General features: G+C 35.8%; 1 protein-coding gene across 1 annotated transcript in view; it reads left to right on the top strand.

The window, feature by feature from the left end:
- The window catches only part of LOC127979118 (unconventional myosin-Ig), a 54,364-nt gene that overhangs the window by 1,170 nt on the left and 30,565 nt on the right, over positions 1-22,629 (top strand). Inside the window, exons 2-16 of the mRNA XM_052584290.1 lie at positions 458-666; positions 3,409-3,502; positions 4,422-4,587; positions 5,940-5,993; positions 6,127-6,225; positions 6,413-6,529; positions 6,687-6,893; positions 7,270-7,415; positions 7,522-7,636; positions 7,718-7,888; positions 8,153-8,223; positions 14,363-14,437; positions 14,945-15,077; positions 20,449-20,615; positions 21,300-21,507. Coding sequence (XP_052440250.1) covers positions 458-666; positions 3,409-3,502; positions 4,422-4,587; positions 5,940-5,993; positions 6,127-6,225; positions 6,413-6,529; positions 6,687-6,893; positions 7,270-7,415; positions 7,522-7,636; positions 7,718-7,888; positions 8,153-8,223; positions 14,363-14,437; positions 14,945-15,077; positions 20,449-20,615; positions 21,300-21,507 — 2,032 coding nt within the window. The remainder of the gene's footprint in view (positions 1-457; positions 667-3,408; positions 3,503-4,421; positions 4,588-5,939; positions 5,994-6,126; positions 6,226-6,412; positions 6,530-6,686; positions 6,894-7,269; positions 7,416-7,521; positions 7,637-7,717; positions 7,889-8,152; positions 8,224-14,362; positions 14,438-14,944; positions 15,078-20,448; positions 20,616-21,299; positions 21,508-22,629) is intronic.

The following is a 22,629-nucleotide window of genomic DNA, read 5'->3' as shown; positions in this document are numbered from 1 at the left end:
ATATAGAAAGTGAGTCATCTTGAGGCCTATTACACTTCCTGTTCTCACTTCCCAGCCCCGTATCACTTCCTGCTGAATACAGCCGTGTGACACTGAGAGACATAATGTACTGCAGCACATAATACCTAGATTAACGTCAAGTTATAACACTTCTTTAAATTTAAATGAATCTCCAATTGTATTAAGATATCTGATAGATTCAAATTTAGTTCATCATGTTTTATAATATTAGTGTTGAATAAATTCAGGATGAATTCCTATCTGTTACTTCATCTTAAACCTCTGATCCCATCTCACATTGGAGTAATACTCAGTCAGTGCATCCATCAGTTGTTCTTTGTGTCTCTCGATTTCAAAAGGAACCAGCACTATGATGAAAACAATGAGTCTTGTTATAGATGTTTCTGCTGTCCAGCTTGACATGCATATCGTTCACAGTATTGTTTGTTGTTTTCAGGTTTGAGAAAGGCCGTATCTACACTTTCATTGGAGAAGTAGTGGTCTCAGTCAATCCGTACAAACATTTGGATATCTATGGGAAGGAGGTCATTGAGAACTACAGGGGAAGGGAACTCTATGAGAATCCACCTCACTTGTTTGCTGTCGCAGATGCCGCTTATAAAGCCATGAAGAGACGAGCCAAAGACACATGCATCGTCATTTCAGGTACATCAGCTACTAAACACACAGTCACAGCTAAAACAACCACAACAATCTTACAATGATCAACAACACAATAATCCATCTTGACAACCAAAATTAAAAATGCACAAATGCACAATGAAAACATATATTATTTCACCCTAGACATATCAAATGATGTTCAGAAAAATCTACTAAACTTTTTTAGACAAAATATTTTTAAAAGGTTTATGTTGAGTATCATATTTTTTTATCATATCTTTTATATAATTCACATACCCAAGGAGTAAAAACACTTTTATTTAGAGACGCAGACTGAGCAAAAATATGCAGTTTGGGATATGCAGATCTGGTTACATATTTATTGCCATATCGCTCACGACTGATATAAAAATTATAATTATACTTTTATTGGAGTACTACTTGTGCACAATGCACATTTCTTAATATTAAACCTTAAATGTGTTTTATTGTCACTTTTGATGAGCATTGTATGATCTTTGAATAATGTTGGTCTTTAAATGCAAGATATTTAAAGGGTACTGGAGGTATACTTGCAATAGTTTCGTTTTAGCACAATAAAATAAAAGTTGGTATATATTTTGTTAGACTTCAGCATCACTTCTGCAAAATAAAAGGGCCTTAAGTACAAATTTAGTTCTAATTTTGCAGACTTTAAATATACCAGTTAGATACACTAAAAGTAGAACTGCATGGTATTTTTGTATATGTAAATGAATTTAGTTAGTTAGTTTAACTCTGTATTTTTTTATTATGGAGGGCAACATATATTAAGCAATGGAATAAAATGGTGATTGAGAGATCCTCAAAAGCCTGATGGAATATAGTTGATACATGATTTAGCATGATTTTTTAAATGTTTAAGTATGGGCAGTAAAGTAAATCTAAGCTGCTTCAGTCCAGTAAGTGTTCATCTTAAAATATATTAATAAAAGGGACGGGTATACTTCAAACAGAATCCAAGAACAAACTGTTTCAATCGAAATCAAGCCAAAACCTATACTATCAATCCAAGACCTACAGTTGTGCCCAAAAATATTGGCAGCCTTGGTAAATATGATCAAATCCTTTCATTGGATAATAAGAATTTTAAACGGAGGGCAAATATCATTATGAAATGAATGTTTTTCTCAAATACTCTTTGGACACAATTATTGGCACCCCTTGAAATTGTAAATGTCTTTGAAGTATATTCCTATTCATATTCACAATTCTGAGCACTCTAGCGTGATTATAAACATGAAATCATCCAGCTCTGCCTTCCTGTTTCACAGAAATATAAAGAAGAGCGAAAACAAAGCCCAAATTCCCCTAATCATCCATCACACTGAGAAAAACCAAAGAATATATTTCTGAGGTGGAGCAAAAGACATTGGGGCTTCACAAATTGGTGAAGTGGCTTTAAGAAAAGAGCTAGAGCAGTGAACATTCCCATTTCCACCATCTGGGCAATAATTAAGAATTTCCAACCAACAGAAAATGTTAGAAAACTGCCTGGAAGAGGACGTGTGTCTATATCATCCTAATGTGTGGTGAGAAGGAGAGTTTGAGTGGCTAAAGACTCTCCAAGGGTCACAGATGGAGAATTGCAGAAAATAGTTGAGTCTCGGGTTCAGAAAACTTAAAAAAATAAAAAAATGGCGTTGTTTGGGAGGGTTACAAGAAAAAATATCATAGCTTATTCAAAAACAAACTAAAGCATATTCAGTTATCAGCCATGATTGGAATTTTAAATGGGACTGGCTTCTTTGATCAGATGAAACTAAAAAATGAGCTGTTTAGAAGCAAATACTCAAGATGGGTTTGGTGAACACAGAGAAAAAAAGTACCCCATGTGTACAATGAAATATACAGCTGTATTTTTGATGTTGTGGGCCTTTATTTCTGCTGGAGGTGACATCTTGTTTAGACACATGGCATCATGGATTCTATTAAGTACCAACAGATAAAAAATCAGTAAGTGACTGACTCTGTTAAAAATCTTATAATTGACCATGTTTGGATTTTCCAACTGTACAATAATCCAAACACAAACCTCAAAAACAACACAGAAATGGGTCACTGAGCTCAAAACCAAGCTTCTGCTAAAGCGATTCCAGTCCTCTGACCTGAACCCTACGAAAAATGAGAGGAGTGAACTGAAGAGAAGAAGCACCAACATGGAGCTGGGAATCTAAAGTTTCTAGACTGATTCTTGATGAAGGAATGGTCTCTGATCTCTTGTGAGGTGTTCTCTAACCTCACCAGGCATTATAAGAGAAAATTAAGAGCTGTTAAACTGGCAAATGGAGGTTTCAAAAAGTATTGAATAAAAGGGTGCCAATAATTGTGTCCAACGAGTATTAGAGAAAAACATTTATTTCATAATGATATTTCCCCCCATTTAAAATTCTTATTATCCAATTAAATGATACATTTTTGTGAATTTTTTAAATAAATGATCAAAAGGATTAACAACACAGATGAATTTTCACAACCTTATTTGATCATATTTACCAAGGGTGCCAATATTTTTGGGCAAGACTGTTTATATAAAAGCTGAGCATATAAAATCTTATTTTGCTTTCATGTTTCATACCTCTTCCTTGCTGACTTCAGCGCATCTGTAAAACTGTTTGGAGCAGCAGAATTACTCTGTGATGAACCGTGAAGAGAGTTTGTCCACTGTGCGTTTAATTTGGGAAGGATAAAACTGATAAACTAAGACATTACTGTATGGACTAAACAAATCTCCTTGTGTTTCAGGTGAGAGTGGGGCGGGGAAGACTGAGGCAAGCAAGTACATTATGCAGTACATTGCAGCAATCACTAACCCCAGCCAGAGGGCAGAGGTCGAGAGGTTAGTTTTCTGGGGATACTGACAGCTCTGGACTTTCTAGGGATATTTATTTTCTTTTGTAGTTAATTTGGTGCTGGCCAATGATTAATCCCGATTAATCACATCCAAAATAAAAGTTTTTGTTTCTATAATATACAGCGGGTGAAATAAAATATTATGATTATTCTAATTTCTGAACTTATTTGTTTAGTTGTCTTTGTATGGATGATTACTTGGGTTGTTACTGACATCAGGTGAAAGCTTCATGCCAACATCACCTATAGAAATATATTTACTGAGAAAAATGGTGATACATTCAATGCTTATTTTACTCGCTATATGTGTCTGTACTGTGTATATTTATTATCTATAATGACACACACATATAGTATATATATAAAAAATATTTACATGTATATATTTATACTCATATATAGAATTACTTAATATATAAACAAACGTTATTTTCTTAAATAAAAACATGTGTATGTGTGTATTTATATATACATAGTAAATATACACAGTACACACATAGATTAGATTAGATTAGATCAGATTAGATTCGATTTGATTAGATTCAACTTTATTGTCATTGCACATGTGGGTACAAGGCAACGAAATAGGCTATATTACGTACACAGTAACGTTTATTTTTGGATGTGATTAATCATTGCTAATCACTAAAAGCATTTTATTGCTTTTATTACAGTATTACAGTATTATTTACAATAATATAGTTAAACAGATTTGTATGACTATTTGAAAAGAAAATGGCAAATGTTCATGTTTAACGGACTGTTAAACTTGGGGAAGAAGGCTGAACATTTAACTTCTAGAGATGGCAGTATGATATTGAGTTTGTTTTTTACGTGTAAGCTGACGAAACACGTTTGTTTATACATTATTTATTGCTTATTGCTGTATTTGCGTCCTACCACAGTGTGAAGAACGTGCTTCTGAAATCCAACTGTGTGTTAGAGGCCTTTGGGAATGCTAAGACCAACCGGAATGATAACTCCAGCCGCTTCGGCAAATACATGGATATCAATTTCAACTTCAACGGAGACCCCACAGGAGGACACATCAACAACTACCTGCTGGAGAAGGTGAGGCCTTCAGTGCTGTATCAGTACTCATTAAAACTCGTGGCAGGAACATGACATGAATATGAAACGTGATATTAGCACGGAAAATAATAGTCGTTCGATTTGAATGTGGTGATTGCAATTTGATGAAAAAATATACAGTATATATCTGTTAGCTCATTTTTTTTTTCGGCTAGGTTTTGCTAATATTAAGCTGTTTTTACTGAATGTGCAGGGCTTTTTGTTTTCATGTAACGTTACAGGTTATTGTTTACCTTTGCTTGGTTTGTTCAAACCAAATAAAGGACAGTTTTGTGATATACCAGTTATTTTTAAGTCTTGTAATATTGTTCAATGACAATTTGAAGATATTTTTCCCGTCCAATATGGAACGTTCTCAAAACTTTGGCTAACATAGAAATATTGTATCATGGTCTTTAATACTGTTCTCAGAATTTTAGCGCTAAATTATTATTTTTGGAATGAATCATAGAATGCTCGACTTTTGAATCGCTTTAGTTGGACGTTCGTTTTTATTTTATTTTTATTTTTTTGCTAGATATAACAACTGAAAGCGCTAAAAGTTAATAGTTTTATATATATATATATATATATATATATATATATATATATATATATATATATATATATATATATATATATATATATATATTAGTGTGTGTGTGTGTGTGTGAGACTATGGACCACAAAACCAGTCTTAAGTTTAGATTTTTCGAGATTAAACATCATCTGAGAGATGTATAAATAAGCTTTCCATTGATGTGTTGTTTATTTGGATCTGACAATATTGGGCCAAGATATAACTGTGATATAAAGAAAATCACCTTTAAAGTTGTCCAAATGAATTCTTAGCAATGCATTTTACTAATATAAAATTATGGAACATGATCTTTATTTAATATCCTAATGATTTTTGGCATAAAGGAAAAGTCGAAAATTTTGACCCACACAATGTTTTTTTTTTTTTTTTTTGGCTATTGTAACTTTGTACAGGGTAACGCACACACACACACACACACACACATATAATATATATATATATATATATATATATATATATATATATATATATATATATATATATGTATGTATGTGGTACTTTGGCAATAAAAAGCCATTGGTGCTCTGCAGAAATTGTTATATATTAAAATATTATTCAAAATAAAAGAAGAGGTGAGATATCATTCTTCTGAGTGCAACTTCTACTAGGAAAATAAGTGAAAGACAAAAAAATGCAGACATTTACTGAAAAGCTGTCCTCTTTTATCAGGGTGGATTGAGAGTCCTATTAATAGGCCTACTGTATAGTACAGAAAAGCAATTAACACAAATACTTGTTGTTGTATTTACAGTCTAGAGTTGCCCAACAGCAGGATGGAGAGAGGAATTTCCATTCATTTTATCAGGTGAGATCTTCCGTACAGGTTATGGTGAATGAAATTATGATATTACTTCAAGAGTGCCAAATGCTGCAAGAACTGGGATTGAATGTTTAATAAACTTAAGATAAATCAGCATTTACATGCTCTGTTTGTGCAGGTGTTACGAGGGGGATCTGATGAACTGCTGAAGTCTTTGTATCTGCAGAGAGATCCAGCAGAATATGGCTACACCAGTCAAGGAGCCGCAGTTACACTTGTACGTACTTATCCTGCGAGTATATTACAGTTTATGAACACAACCTCTTCACCGACTGAATGGATAGCATTCTGCTCTCCGATAGAGTTTATAAAGCGTACAGCGAATACTAATATTTCAAAATATACAGTGTTTCTCAGCTTTCCTTTTTTTCCTGTCTCCCTGTCATTCCAAATCATGTTCACAGGCATCTAATAATGACTCCTTATGTCACAAAGCTGTAATGGCAGCACTGAAAGTGATAGGCTTCACTACCGAAGAGATCAACTCCATCTACAAGATCCTCAGTACCATCCTACACCTGGTGAGTCCCATACTGAGTGCTCTGGAAGACTTTTCTGCTGTTAAAATTCCTGGTCGCAGTCTAATTTGAAAGGCCAATGTAGTAGTTAAATACAACAATTAATACATATATATATATTAACCACTGGTTTAAATGCCTTGCAATGTTATTGTTTCAGGGTAACCTTCAGTTTACGAGTGATGGTGAGCATGTCATAATTGTTGGTGAAGATACAGTGAAGCACATTTCTGAGCTGACGTCCACAGAGCCTGAGAATACCAGAAAAGCACTTCTGTACCGCACAGTGGCTACTGGGGGAGGAGAGGTCATTGAAAAGGGACACAACGAGCAGGAAGCTAGCTATGGAAGAGACGCTTTTGCCAAGGTATTATATACACTTTCTTGCTAAAAGTCTTCCTTGTCTGTGGCTCATTCATCATCTAGTTATTCAAATTACACAAAGATTCTTAGAGGTAGCATATTAAAAACCTTATTGTTCTCTAATCCTTTTAATTTTGCCAGTTTGGTTTGTAAGCATCCTGTAACTTTAAACTCAAAACTTTTTGACATGAAAGAATGAATACATGAAGACACGGACACTTACCATCAGTGTATGTTTAGTATCAGGGAAATGGGAGTGTAGGAAATTCAAAACTTGCATCTGTTTTAGGTGTACAATAGGTTTTGTATTTTGTATTAGTTGCACAAAAATGTACTGTATTATATGTTCAGTTCTTATTTTGTCCTGGCTTTTATTTTAGGCTTTATATGAGAGATTATTTGCATGGATAGTGGGTCGTATTAATAGCGTGATTGAAGTGAAGGACTACAACCCTGCCCTGCATGGCAAAAACACTGTTATAGGTGTGCTGGACATTTACGGCTTTGAGATCTTTGATAACAACAGGTCAGTTTCATTCATGCATTGTGTAGTTGTTAATATTGCTTGGCATTCAAATTCTTCAAATGCACTTTAAATGGTTGATTCTATCATACCTGTTTCATGTCCGCAGCTTTGAGCAGTTTTGCATTAACTACTGCAACGAGAAGCTACAGCAGCTCTTCATTGAGCTTATTCTACGGCAGGAGCAGGAAGAGTACCAGAGAGAGGGTATCACATGGCAACATGTGAGAATGATACAAAAACGTAATCCATGCCGAGTATAATCCATGCACCTTTTCTCTAAACTGGACCTTTCTTTCTTTTAGATCGAATACTTTAACAATCAGATCATAGTGGATTTAGTGGAGCAGCCTCATAAGGGCATCATCTCCGTCCTGGATGAAGCCTGTCTCACTGCAGGGAAAGTCACAGATACCGTCTGCCTGGACAGCATGAACAAAAAGCTGGGCCAGCACCCTCACTACACCTCCCGGAAAGTAAGCACTCGGAAGAGTTAGCATTCTTTCCTGCCTCAGCAATCCCCCGAGCACTTCACATAAGCATACATTTTTAGGCCCGTCATGAATTATGGAACAAAACTGCAACCTCATTTAACCAGACTCTGCAATTCGGCATCAGGTTCAGAAGGGGGCAGTATTCTCTTGCATTAGACCCATATAGAAACGAAAACATGGAGAGACTCTGTTGATGCCTTGACTATTGAAACTGATGATTTTTATTATTCCCCCCCTCTCTCTCAGCTCTGTCCCGCCGATAAGACCATGGAGTTCAATCGAGATTTCCGTATCCGACACTACGCGGGAGATGTGACGTGAGTGTTTTATAGTCCTGCAGGTGATGTGAACATGCTGATGGGGAGAGCTTGAAATACTACTAGTCTTTCATTTCTAGCAGCAAATGAAGCTGAAGCTGAAATGTTTGCATATTCTCAAGGACAAATGAAAGCTACAGAAGATGCAACATGACTAAATGTTGACCTCATTGTGTACCACTATGGTACATTTGCCATTCAGTCCACATTTAAAACAATATAAAAAAAAAAAATAGTTTTCTTTAGAATTAAATGCACTGATAAATCCTTCACAGTAATGCTAAATATATGTCATGATATACTTAGTGTAATTAAACAGCAATGTAATAACTGAATTAGTTGACATTTAAGCTTTTCCACAGATTACTATTAGCAATAGCTCTCTAACCAGTGGAAATGCTATCATAGAGTACTTTTATCCGTAAAAATTAATTAGACCTTATTCATAAAATGTGCGTATGATTGAATTTGATCCTAATACATTTCATGTAAGTTATCTTGTATTAAATTGAGGAACAATCTGGGATTTATAAAGGCAGAAACTGAAGTTCTTATGCTTAGTACACCAACTAAAGACAATGTGTACAAAATAGTTTGCATATATATATATATATATATATATATATATATATATATATATATATATATATATATATATATATATATATATATATATATATATATATATATTAATACCAGTAATAAGATTAATTCAACATTGTTTGGATTTCCTTGCACATTTATTGTTGTACTTAACCTTAAAGTGATATTTATGGGCCTTCTGAAGGTGGAGTTGATTCATTTGTACACATTGGGCTTAAATGAATTGCGATTTCTAAAGAGGGATGCATTTAGGAACATTTTTATTCATTATTGTACATCTGGTTCCCCAGCAGAGATACCTGAAAGTTAGCAGGTATTAAAAATTTTTAAATTTTTCACCCTCATAAAAATGTAAAATGTATTGCATAGACTGTATGCTGGCAGCTGTACTTGCCCTAAAAAGCAGAGCTTTGAGGAATCATTGCATTTCGACTTAAGTTTTAAATCTAAGAAAAACAATGTGTGAAATAAATGTCCACATGTACCATGCATATGAATTTGTACTAAATGTACATATAATTGTGCTCTATATATATATATATATATATATATATATATATATATATATTTCAGCTTTTGTTCCATAGAACTAGGATATCCTGGGCTGAGATAATGATAATGATCTTTCTATGAAAGTCTGTATAAGCAAAATTTCTTGTAGACAATGACACCCAGGAAGCTTCAGTGGTTAAACCACGTAAAGATAAAATAAAAATAGAAAACTTGATACCAATACCAGTGCATTGGAGTAATCTCTCAAAAATCAAAAGGGGAAATTAAAAATGTTAAAATAGTTTTCAGACCACCTGAGATAGACATCAACAAACAAGACTCTTTTTGGCCGGTTCTTCATGTAAAAGTCTGAAGATGTGATCAGCTCAGTACAATCTCTTGTTGTCATCTTGTAATTATGTTAATGTCAGTATTCTAAGGACCTTGAACATAAGTTTGGATTTCATGTTGACATTATGCGTTTATCTGAAGGTGAAGTTTCTTTAAAGGTTGGAGGATTTATAAATGCATGAAGTTGCTGCTGGTGCAGATGTCTGCAGTTTGCTGTACCTCAGCAAAAGCTGTGTCCCCATTTAGAAAATAGCAAGACCTTTTCTCATTGAGGAAAGAGGAGCAGAGAGAAGCTACTGGAGGGCTCAGCTCTGAAAATAGATGACACATTTTTTTCCTTTAATGAGCATGTGCTTAAGTATAACTCCGGAAGTAACTGATTAAAGCTAAATTAGTCTTGAAATAAAGTTTCACCATGCATTTTTGCAGTTTCCTGTCATGTTCTCAGATCTGTTCCTCTCAAGTCTGAGGGAGTGAACTGTGAAAGCCGTTAGGAGGAGTTAAGGAGAGTATTGTAAATTCAGCGTTTCTTTGACGACTGGTCCGAGAAATGGGATGAACTGTGTCGGCAGCCACGTGTCACATGCTTGATAATTAGGTCAGGACTGCAAAGGACCGTCTGTAGCACTGAATGTCACTATTATGACAACCCTGCAGTGAAAGCACCGAGCATGCGCACAGTTCTGTGCCAATCACTTTGGATCTGTCTGAGAATGCACGGAGCATACAGATCTGATAGACGGATGCCTGTCTCACGCTCACCCAGACACACACACTAGGAAGTCCCCTTAGGATGAAGACTGTCAGAACGGGCATGTCAACCCCTCAGTCACACTTACAAAAAATAAAATCTGTGAGATCCCTTAGGCCCAGCTGTGTCAGTGATGGAGGAAGGTCTCGCTAAATATACACTATGAACGTCCCCTCAAAACATGACCTATTTCCCTCACTCTGTCTCTTGCTTCCCCTCTCTCTTTCTTTTTTTATTTCTTCCTACCACCCCCCCCCCTCCCCCTTCAGTTGTGTATTTCCTTTTATGTAGTCTACTTCTGTTCAGAATAGCATATTACCATACTGTACTAGCCTTACTATTTCTGCAGCACAGTGCAGTGTATTTTCTACTGGGCACAAAAGCAGATAACAAATTAGTGCATCGCGGCTGTGATTTAACTAAAACGAGGGAACTAATTAGTGCAACATGACGATGATTTAACTAATGCGAGGGAACTAATTAGTACAATGTGGCCATGATTTATGTCCCTCTAGAAGCTTGTTTTCTGCAAGTGAACAGTGGACTACAGAGACATCACAAAGAGGCACAAAATCACTTTCTTTAACATTAACCGTTCCCTACTGGTGGAATGATCTGCCCAACAAAATCCCAGTAGCTTCAAGAAATGGCTAAACACATCTCTTTCATCTTTATTTGACCCTCTGTAAAAAATACAAATTTGCTATTTGTACTGTATTAGAATAGCCAAGATTTGTCACATATTATTCGTACATATTATTACACATACATGTTATTGCTCTTTTGCTGGTTTTGATTGCTTCTGTTTTCCTTATTTGTAAGTTGCTTTGGATAAAAGCATCGCTAAATGACTAAATGTAAACAGAAATGTAATGATTTAAATTAAATGCGTTGATTAATTAGTGTTAACTAATCTAATAAGTGCAATATGACCATGATTTTCCCTAGAACTAAGGGAACGAATTAGTGCAACATGGCCACAATTGAACTAAAAACAGGAAACTATTTAGTGCAAAATAGCCACGATTTAACTAAAGTGACGGAAAAAATAATTTGGCCACAGTTGAACTAAAATGCTGAACATTGAAAAAGCAAGCATTTTAACTGTGTGCGGTGAAAGTAGAAATAAGAACATATCCAACTAAGTAGCATCTGAAAAAATCTCTATATTATTGCTTATTTAAGAAATGATGCACAATAAAAAATGTTTTATTCAAACATAACTGCATGCCACTGACATGCAACATGATGAGCTCGTGTCAAAACAATGTTGCATACAGTATTACGAAGATTTTCATTTTTTTATTGATTGTTTTTTTGTTTTTTAGATGTGGGAGTTGCAGTCAAACGTGTTCTTAGATGAACAAAAATATATACATGGATGAATTGTTCAGACCAAGATACCGTGTATTTAAAAATGTAATTTCAACTATAACATAAATTCAGCAGTATTTAGCCTTTAGTGAGCTAGTATTCCATTCTAAACCCACTTCCTCCTTCTCTTTTATCATTTGTTCTACGAAGTCATCTCACATTTATCATATGACCATTTCACACGCCTTAATAAGCATCATCATACCTCACCATACAGACACTGAAATGAAGCAGATGCATTTGTAAGCCAGTATATTTAGCTGCTATCAAATTAACTTCCTCTATACCACCGTGACTTTGAAAATTCTCTCTCTTCGGTTTGCTTTGTATGTTATGCACACAGAATGCTCCATTAGAAACCCTCAGACTTGCTGTTTTACCCCCACTATTACCCTGTTTTAGGAATTCCCCCAGCAGAAAGGCTACGGGGCTGCATCTGTCCTTTCAGAACTGCTTTTACCCCAGTGATATCGCTGTTCCACAGCCATGTGGCTGTGCACATGTTTGACTGTGACTGTGAACAAATGTGCGTGTGTTTGAAAATGTGTAAGCAAATAATGTGCGCTAGCATGTATTATGCAGTGTTGTTTTCTTCTTGATTAAATGAACACGTGTCTGTGTGCGTGGGTCTGACTGTTGGTGTGGCACATCTGCGTTTGTTAATCCGGTCCACAGGGCTGTATGAGCTCAAGGCTGCTTTGATTTCATACCTGGCCAGCACACGCAATACTTCCTCTCAAGCATTTCAAACTTTACGTAATCAACAAATCACAGTGAATAGCTGTTTGTTGTTTCTGTGTTCTTGGCACAGTTTCTCGTATTTAGGATTGTTGGTATGGTATTCTTGGTATTCATTGTCAAAGTTTGTTGCGGTTTATTTACACTTCCATTCAAAAGCTTGGAGTCAGTACTCAGTAATATTTTATAAATTATTTTTTAATACATCAAAAGTGTCACTGAAGACATTAAGAATGTAAAAAAAAAAAAAAAAAAATTCAAATAAATGCCATTCTTTTGAAGTTTCTATTAATCAAAGAATAGTGAAAAAACAGATGCATCACAGACAAAAAAAAAAATACATTTATATCTTACTTGAGCAGCAAATCAGAATTTAAGAATGATTTCTGAAGGATCATGCAACAATGAAGACTTTGAGCTTTAATCACAGAAATAAATTACATTTTCAAATAAATTCCAATAGAAAACAGTTATTTAAAATTGTAATATGCATTCACAGTATTTCTGTTTTTGATGTATTTTAATGTATCCGATAAATGCAGCCTTGGTGAATATAAGATAATTATTCAAAAACATAAAAAAAAAATCTTGCCAATCCCAAACTTTTGAACAGTATACAGTGGTGGCCAGAATTGTTGAACACTTGGCATGTTTAAGAGGTTTCAGTTGTTTTTGTTGAATTGGCCATTACAGTAACCACAAAACACACTAATGCCAGAACTACCTGTGATGGAAGGAATCTGCTGGAACATTGCAAATGATGGACTGTCCCCCTCAAAGTCCGGACCTCGTCCCCATCAAGCAAATTTGGGTTTGAGTTGGAAAATAAACTGGACAGATCAATTGTACATTCAAAGGAAAGCATTTGTCTTGAGTTGCAGAAAGGCATGGGATAACATTAGTTAACATTAGTCATTAGCAGTGTTGGGTATAGTTACTTTGGAAAGTAGTTAGTTAGGTTACAACGTTACCATCAATTAAAAGTAATCAGTTATGATACAGCGTTACCTATTCATACCTATTCATCGGGATTTTCCTTTCCTTAAAATAACGGATTACTTTTTTGAAAAAATAACGAAGTTACTGATTACTTCCGCACGAAACTAACGCGTTAAGTTACACATTTCAGGAAAAAAGTAATTAGAGTACTCCATTTGTTACCCACAACACTGGTCATTAGTTAAGTTCTCAGGAAATATATTGACACTATGCTAGAGAAATGTGCTGTAATTACTGCAAAAGTACCAAAAATACCAAATCTTTAAGTTAAAAGTAGATAAAAAAAAAAAACAGTATGACTCACTTAATCGGCATGTTTCATGAATTTCGGCATGTTTCATGAATTATCTGTCAGGTGTTCTAACAATTTTGGCCACCACTCTCTGATTCAGGCATTGTATTACCCTCTGATGCCATCATTGCACCATGGTACCGCCAGTGCTTTTGCATTCATTGCATTTCAGCAGTTAAAAGTGGAGTCGGTTCGCACTCAGCCCTTCCCTCCACATCATTTCCTGTCCTTGTCTTTTCTCCTGTCTATGAAAATGGAAAAAATGGCAAAGCAGAATGTGTCTAATTATCTTTTTTAATACCTTTCTTTCTGAAGTAGCTATCTGAAACATTTTGTTCATGCCATGCCATTCAGATAATGGTGCAAGTGTACAGTAGGTTTACCTGCAAGTCATGTGAGTCATCTGTACATCTGTACGTGTGTGAGTCATGTATGAAGGACTGTTCGCTGAGTGCTGTAACCACTGAGTCAGTCAATTAATGTAATTTCCTCTTTTATGTCAAACCTTGGATTGATTTCTCCTTTCGCTTTCCTCTCAGGTACTCAGTTGAGGGCTTTCTTGATAAGAACAAGGACCCGCTTTTCCAGGATTTCAAGCGACTGATGTACAACAGGTAGTAGTTTGGAGACTTCGACATTCCTTTCATTGAAATAATCAAATCTAATGTAATCCAAAAAAAATATTTTCACCCTTAGGTCTTTTAAAACCTCTATGGCTTTTTTTGTGGACAAAAATTCACCATACAATATTTTGTATTTTGAAAATCTTGCCAATGGCCGTACAGTAGTTGTCATATCTATTCAGACTTCTGACATCAATGATGTTGGACACCATTGATTTTCATGTTTTGTAACTGATCACAGTTAATTTGTAATGACATGAAAGTGTATTAATTAATGATGACACCCTTGATCACTCATAATAATGATAATGTTTTATTTTGTGTTGAGCTGTTCCTTTAAAAATAATGCATTAAGACTTTGTATGTTCGAGGACATTTTTTGAATATTCTTCTTTATATTTCTGTTGTGTTTTTTTTCACTTCCATGTTCTTGCTGCTTTTTCCACTGAATATTTTTGTCAAGTGTTTATCACTCTCTTTTCTAAACTTTTGTTGTAGTTCTGACCACGTCCTCAAAGAAATGTGGCCTGATGGGAAAATGAGTATTACAGAGGTGACCAAACGACCTCTAACTGCAGCTACGCTCTTCAAAAACTCTATTATAGCTCTAGTGGACAAACTGGCCTGTAAGGTAAGAAATAACTACTTCAAATGTCAAACATTTGTACACTTAAGCCACACTTCAATATGTATAAATGTCATTTCATTAAATAAAATGTCGAACCAGATGGCATCTGCACACAAATGTTCCTTGAGCTTTTCTTCAAACAAATTTCACTTTCTGAGCCAATATTACAACAACTTTTAAACAATCAGTGTTGATTCATATTATTTTAACGTAATCAATTATTTTTCATGCACATCATTATCTTATGATTTTTGTTCGTTTATATAAAAAAGTCTGCTGAGCCCATTATGTTCAAAATTTTTAATTCTTACAAATTGGTGTGATGGGGCCATCGTGCAACATACTTTATGTCTGCAAGGGAATGTTTTCTGTAGAATTAAGCATGAATTTAATCTGGGCTTAATCTACACAATTATCCCTTTAATGCTGTTTACTGTGAAAAGATGAAATACGGGTCTTTCAGAATAGCTCAGATAATCTCTTATGTAGAGGTGCTGAAAAATGTAATCTCTCTAATGGAGACTGTCTGTATTTGATAAAGCAGTTAACAGTAGAGGAACACCTGCTGAATCCTGCTTTAGTGTGGAGTCATGGGTGGCTCTCCTCTCCGCTCCTGTCCTATTAAAGAATCTGTGACATTTGGTGCTGTTATTTTAGGCTGACCCAATGCATCCAGGATAGTTTCTGTGTCTGCCGGGCTGCACGTGTGTGTGTGCACACGTGTGTTTGTGTGGAAAAGTGGGGCTACATCCAGGGCAGATTCTGCTTTTTTAGGTCATAGTAAAGGACTGGCTTCCCTCCCTCTGGTCCTGTGGGGACACCTGTACCTCATCTGACCGCTCACCCCATCCATCCTGACTTCACATGCTCTCTAAACTGTAAAAAAAAATTATAATAATAATATGTGCGGTTGTTACTTCAAAGAGCTTCTACCTGATATGAACATCAAAATTCTTTTTACTTCGGATCACAAATTAAGATATTTTTGATGGACCCTCCATAGACTTCTCCCTCCACAATTCCACAGCACAACGCTACGAGAATACTTTTTGTGGGCAAAGAAAACATAAATAACATTAATGATGTTAATTTTGAATTATTTTTTATTTATATTTTAATTTAAATCTTGGTTACATATGTAACCCTCGTTCTCTGATGGAGGGAACAGAGACGTTATGTCAATGATGACATTAGTGGATTTACTTGGGAGCCCAAATCATCCCTGACTTTAAGAGAAAATGCCAATGAATTTTGGCTAATGGTTTATGCATACCTGAGCCACAGGTGCATAAAGGTATAAATAGGCGACAGGTCCATCCACTCATCAGGACACATATTCACAAAACATTTTATCTTACCACTAAGAGTTTTCCTAAATAGCAGTAAAAGTTTTTAGCTAAGAGTTTTTTTTCTTAAAACCTATTCACAAAGCTGCTGAGAAAAACTTTTACTATGGAATAGGCAGAAGTCTTAAGCTAAGTGTAAGGGCGGGGTTGACCTCATTGCTATGGATGATGTCAGCATGTTTTCTAACTATGCACACAGTGATTGGCTGATAATCTCTATTAGCGATTTATTCATAGAAATATTGTAGAGCGCAATATTATGTTGCCATATTAAAATAAAGGTTTTAAAATAAAAATGTTAATCGCCTCATTCAAATAAAGATTTTAAAATGCAAAGTGTTTCTAATTAAACAAGTAGGCTATAAATTCAGCTAATTGTCAGCCTCTTATATGTATGCTTCTCATAAACAATAAGTCAATATGCATTAGTGCTGCCCTTGACTAAAGATATTTTGGGTTGACTAGAAGTCATTCATTTTAAGCATTAGTCGACTATTAGTTGCACTTTTATTAATAACCCATATAAATTATAATGAGCCTTTAATTGTCTAAATAGCCTAATAAGCACTCAAGCCCAAACAAAAATGGCTTGCCACTGCGCACAGGCAAGTATAATAATTATGAATTTGTTAGGCAAAAACGGCAAGTACACTCCATTAACGTTTTAATTTATTGTAACATCATAATTTATTGTTACACCAGTGCTTTCTGTTTGGGGTTTAAGAGATGATGTCTGCAACACTGACTCATCTCTGCAGCACCTGTAGGCATGTTTCATATGGATTACATAATGTGAGAATATTTGTTTTCTGTTTGAATTGGTTCATTTAAATTATTTATATAGTATTACTCTCTATAGATATATTTTTCATGTCTGTAATAAGGCAAGCATCCACAGAGTTTCAAAGTAACACTCAAGTTCACAGAGTCTAAGACGGCAGAAAGCACATCATATTAGCTTTAATTATTTTACAAAAGCACAACATTTCATTGCTATTCTGAGTGCACATGAAAATGTAGAGTCTTTACAGATACAAAAGATTCATTACTCTTTTCTGTATGACCAAAAATTATGATGTATTTTAAGAGCAAATAATCGCAGCAGCACCTCCATTTGTCCTGCAGTAGCCCAAGCGTGCTACTGTTCAGCTTCCACACTCCGCACAAACATGCACACTTTTTTTCTAGGCTAACTTTAGATTGATCTAGCATGTAAAGTTGCTAATACATACATATCCGAGATGATAAGCCATATTTGAGGTCGATGAACATTAGGTGAATATATAGATGTCCTGCGCAATGTACTATATTACCATACAGAACAGCCGTTAATGATTTGTCAAGGGATTTCGCCACTTCATGTGGATTTTTTTTTTCTGCCACTAAGCGACTAATACAATTTTGGTAATATGCATATGAACAGCCTTTTAATTAGCAGAATAATCATGACTGATAGTAAGACATGCAAACATATCTTCAAATGTTTCTAAAATGCTCATCTCCCGAGGTATATTGCTGACAACAACCATTTTAAGATAGTTCAGATTTGGTCTCAGTGACTTAGGAGTCCTCTTCACTACTCATAACTTTTCCCAGATTTAGGAGCTAATGAAATACTCTTAGAGCAAAAATTTAGGAGTCCTAAATTTAGGAGTGAAACTCCCAATATTTTTAAGGTTTTCTCCTAAATCGGCAAGTTAGGAGCTACTTTTAGCCCTAAGATGTTTTGTGAATACGGGCCCAGGTTTTAAGCTGAGGAACCGAGAACTTATCCCTGGCAACCAGCGATGGTTTGAGATTGTGGCATGGGGACATAACGTCTCCGTTCCCTCCATTAGGGAATGAGGGTTATGTACGTAACTGAGACGTCTCCTATCTGTCAGTCACTTTGAGTTATGTCAATGATGACATAAGGGATCCATGGAAAGCACCACAGTCTGAACCTCGTCACAACCCTATGGCATTGCAAATGTTGACAAGCAGCCACGTGTCTATAAATGCTATGCAAATGTCATAACCTTCCCGGCACCCCAGCGCGAATTTGCTGACCTTGGTACCCACTGGGACCAAAGGCGAGCATTCTGCTGCTGGTGATAGCCAAGCCGCTGATCTTTTCACCACAGAAATTTCTTAATAGAAGGGATTTTGACTTTCACTGAAAGATTGCTTTAAGTCTTTCATGTTCACCGAGAGAGGGACCTTACTATGTAAGAATACACATTTGGGATCATAAGGGAATCAAGCCATATGTACACCTAGCCCAGTACAGGGCAAGTTAAAACTGATACTGGGCCTTGCGTAAGACTGCTCCACCCAGTTTATCTGCCGGGGGTGCTGGAGGATACTCAATCAGGGTTCACTGTCAGGGGAACTTAATGGAGGAGGAAAAAGGCACTTGCATCCCCGGGTGAGGGGGAATGGGATGAAACTGGCCAGCTCTTCCCACCAAGTACCTGTTACCCAACACATTGGAAGAAACTGGCTCAGTGCGGATACTGTAAAATCTTGCAAAGGTGTTTGGCATCGCCCAACTCTCAGCTCCACAGTGTGTGCCAGACATTTGTCTCAGCACATAGGAAGAAGCAACAGTAGGTGCAGCAGAGGGGAGGAAAGCTGGATGGTACAGAAGGCATCGTCTTCTGACTCATTCTGATGGCGCTCTTGGACCACCAGAGTGGACACCGCCTTCTTGAAGGACTGTGTCGTGACTTTCGTCACTCGCTGAGCGCAGCTCCTGCATCAAACTTGGGTTGGTGCTACCCTCGTGCATCAGGAGAGATCAGGATGGATCAGAGAGATCAGGATGGGTAGCAGCAGAGGGTGCCTCTCTTTTCAGAAAAGAAAGGCCAAAACGTAATGATGTCATGCTCATATTCCAACACTTGATACATGAGTGATCCACGAATGCAGCTTCAGGATATTGGATGCCCAGACATTGAAGACAACAATTGTATCCATCCTCAAAAGATAGGTAACGACCTCAATCAAGAGGACATGGACGGAACGGCATCTTTAAAAAAAGAAGCAAACTGTTCATGATTTGCTGTTTTAGGAAATCTGCTCTTTCAGTTGAAGTGCTCAGGGGAATCACTGGATACATATTTAAATCGCCTATCTATACCCATATGCACGGGGAGTGGCTCAGGTATGCAAAATCCACTAGCCAAAATTAATTTGGCTTCTACTCTTAAAGTCAGAGATGAAAGGGGCGCCCAAGGAAATCCCCTAATGTCATCATCGACATAACTCAAAGTGACAGACAGATTAATGCAGGCAGCTTGATTTAGTAATTTAACAATTTAAGTTAGATGTTATCACATGACACACATTTTAGGTTACCTACTGTACTATAACAATACCTCTGAATCACTTAAAAATCTGTTCAGTCACTGTTTTTTTGACATTATGGATGGATGGTGGATGGGTGATAGATAGATTAATTGATAGATAGACAGATACAGCAGATAGATGGATTGATGGATGTTGGATAGATAAATAAATAGACATAAATAAACAGACACTGTAGATGGATAAATGGATGTTAGATAGACAAACAGGCAGGCAGGCAGATGGACGGATGGAAGGATGAGCAAAATGTTGAGATAATGACATGAGGAGGTTGTTGTGTAGTAGAGAAGGGGAACGGTGAGCTCTCTATTCATGTGGAAAACTCACAGTTCTAGGAATTGTCCTAATCAGTGTAACACGGTGCAGTCTTGATGAAGTGTGCTTTATGTTTCCAAGAAAGGTCAGGGAGAAAAAGTCCCTTTAATTCTTTGTAAATTGTTTAGCTTTTACATAATGCTACTTTTGATTATTGCAGCAGTTGGCTTTCTCTTATTATTTGTACAACTGACAGCTTTGAACCATAACCATATAATTTCATGCTGTCTTCATTAAATCATTGTTATCGGCTATTAAGCTAACTTCTTGGTCAGCTGCAGTTTATTAGTGTCCCTATGAGGCCTTTGATAAATGCTTTTATTTGGCAGTATCTGCAAATGATATAAAATAAAAAATTCATACAGGAGCCATACTATGTGCGGTGTATAAAGCCAAATGAGGTCAAGTCCCCCCTGCAGTTTGATGATGGTCGGTGCAAGCACCAAGTGGCGTACCTGGGACTGCTGGAGAATGTGCGTGTGCGTCGAGCTGGATTTGCCTACAGACAGCCGTATGCACGCTTTCTGCAGAGGTGAGAAGTTACAGTTTAGAACAGTGGTTCTCAACCATTTTGATTCCAAGGGTCTTCACTGTCCAAGACAATATATAGAGGCCCTCATAATATTTCAGTTTTTTCTGCTGTAATAACAAAATGTTTGTATTTTAGTATCACTGAGATACTATTATAGTTTGATATATTTTCAGTAAGCTTTTAATTTAATATTTCAGTTTTCATTTTACAATACAGTTGTGTATTTTTTTTTACACTTTTTTTATGTTTATATAGTTTTTATTTTTAGTTACTGTAGTATATGAAGTTAAACCAAATCAAAATGTTGCCTTGGCAAAAAATTAAACAACATTTTTTTTTTGTTTAAAAACAAAAAACAAAAAAAGTTTTCAAAAAACGTTTCAGTTTTAGTTAACTGATTAGTCTGGTAACAGTTGATTAGACATTTTTAATTAGGAGTAAAAACTAATTTAAAAAATATTTCACAAACTGCTAAAAATTCAGTTTGTGGAATTTCTGAGATAATTTTTTATTTATAATCTGTAAATCAGTTTAATTATTTTAAGATATTATTTTTATTAATATTAATATATTCTGTAAAATAATCATTCTAATAATATTGCACTGAAACATCTGACAAATGCATAATGTAATAAATATAAATAAAGTTCTGAAATAAATTCTGACTTTTGTCTTCATGCTCAGATACAAGATGACCTGTGAATACACCTGGCCTAATCACCTGATGAGCTCTGACCAGGAGGCTGTGGAGGCCATCGTGAACCAGCACGGCTTTGAGGACGATGTAGCGTACGGCCACACCAAGCTCTTCGTGAGAACACCTCGCACACTCTTTACACTGGAGCAAGAGAGAGCCGCACTCATCCCCATTCTAGTGCTCTTCTTACAGAAGGTGACAGTCACTCTATTTTCACTTCCCCCTCTCTATCTGTCAGTTTCCTGGGGCACTTTAGGTCTCTTTCTATCAACATTGTTTATTGTTGTTTTTGAGACTGTACCTCTGCTTCTTCCTGTCTCTCCCCTCCTCCTCTTTCATTTCATTTTCTTGCTCTTTGTAGCTGTCTCACTTAATCATTCTTGACTCCTTAAGGTTTTTTTTTTTAGGTTTTTTTTTTTTATGTGTTCCGTGGTGACATGTCAGCTAGACAGCCCTTCCCTCTTCACCTCCACTTCAGTCGGTCTTTACAACCTCACATTTGATCTTGCAGAGCAGAAATCTATAGCTACATTCTCGTCTATATGTTTTGTTTATGGGAAACCATTCATACTCAAAGCTGATATAAATATATCTGTATATATATATATATATATATATATATATATATATATATATATATATATATATATATATATATATATATATATATATATATAAAGCAATGTTTATTTGCACTTAGGAATGTTATAAATCAATATTTATTTGTATAGGATGTACATGTTGATTGAAATCTGCTTTGAACAATTATAGTTGGCTCATACATAAGGATATGGATATAAATATATCTGCTCATTATTTCTAGGTTTTCCCACTCATTCATCCGGTGTGTAGGCTGTATGTGACTCTAATAACAGTGTTTGTGATAATGATCATGATTGGTGAATTATTCTTGTTGCCTTCAATTATTCATCTGCATTGCGAGTTGCCCTGATTTCACTTCTGTCCCACTTAATGCTGCCTGACTTAAACTAAAGGACATTTTAGTCAAAACTCATTAGGGAAACTCAGTCCTGCACAGCAGATGACTCGTTTATTCACCCAATCATTCACTCACTCAACAGTTTATTCATTCATGAATCATGTGATCACTCACTAATTTGATTACTGAATTATTCAACCCTTCACACACACTCACACACTCAATTATTCAGTAAATCGTTTGATCATTCACTAACTCGGTCATTTGTTTAGTGAATCATCTGATCATTCACTCAGTAAATCATTCTATCACTCACTGGCTTATTCACTGAATCTTTTAATCATTCACTCACTAGATTGCGCGATTATTTACTGATT

The sequence above is a fragment of the Carassius gibelio genome, chromosome B19 (assembly GCF_023724105.1).
Source record: "Carassius gibelio isolate Cgi1373 ecotype wild population from Czech Republic chromosome B19, carGib1.2-hapl.c, whole genome shotgun sequence".
NCBI lineage: Eukaryota > Metazoa > Chordata > Actinopteri > Cypriniformes > Cyprinidae > Carassius > Carassius gibelio.
This window is presented reverse-complemented; position numbering and strand designations above follow the sequence as displayed.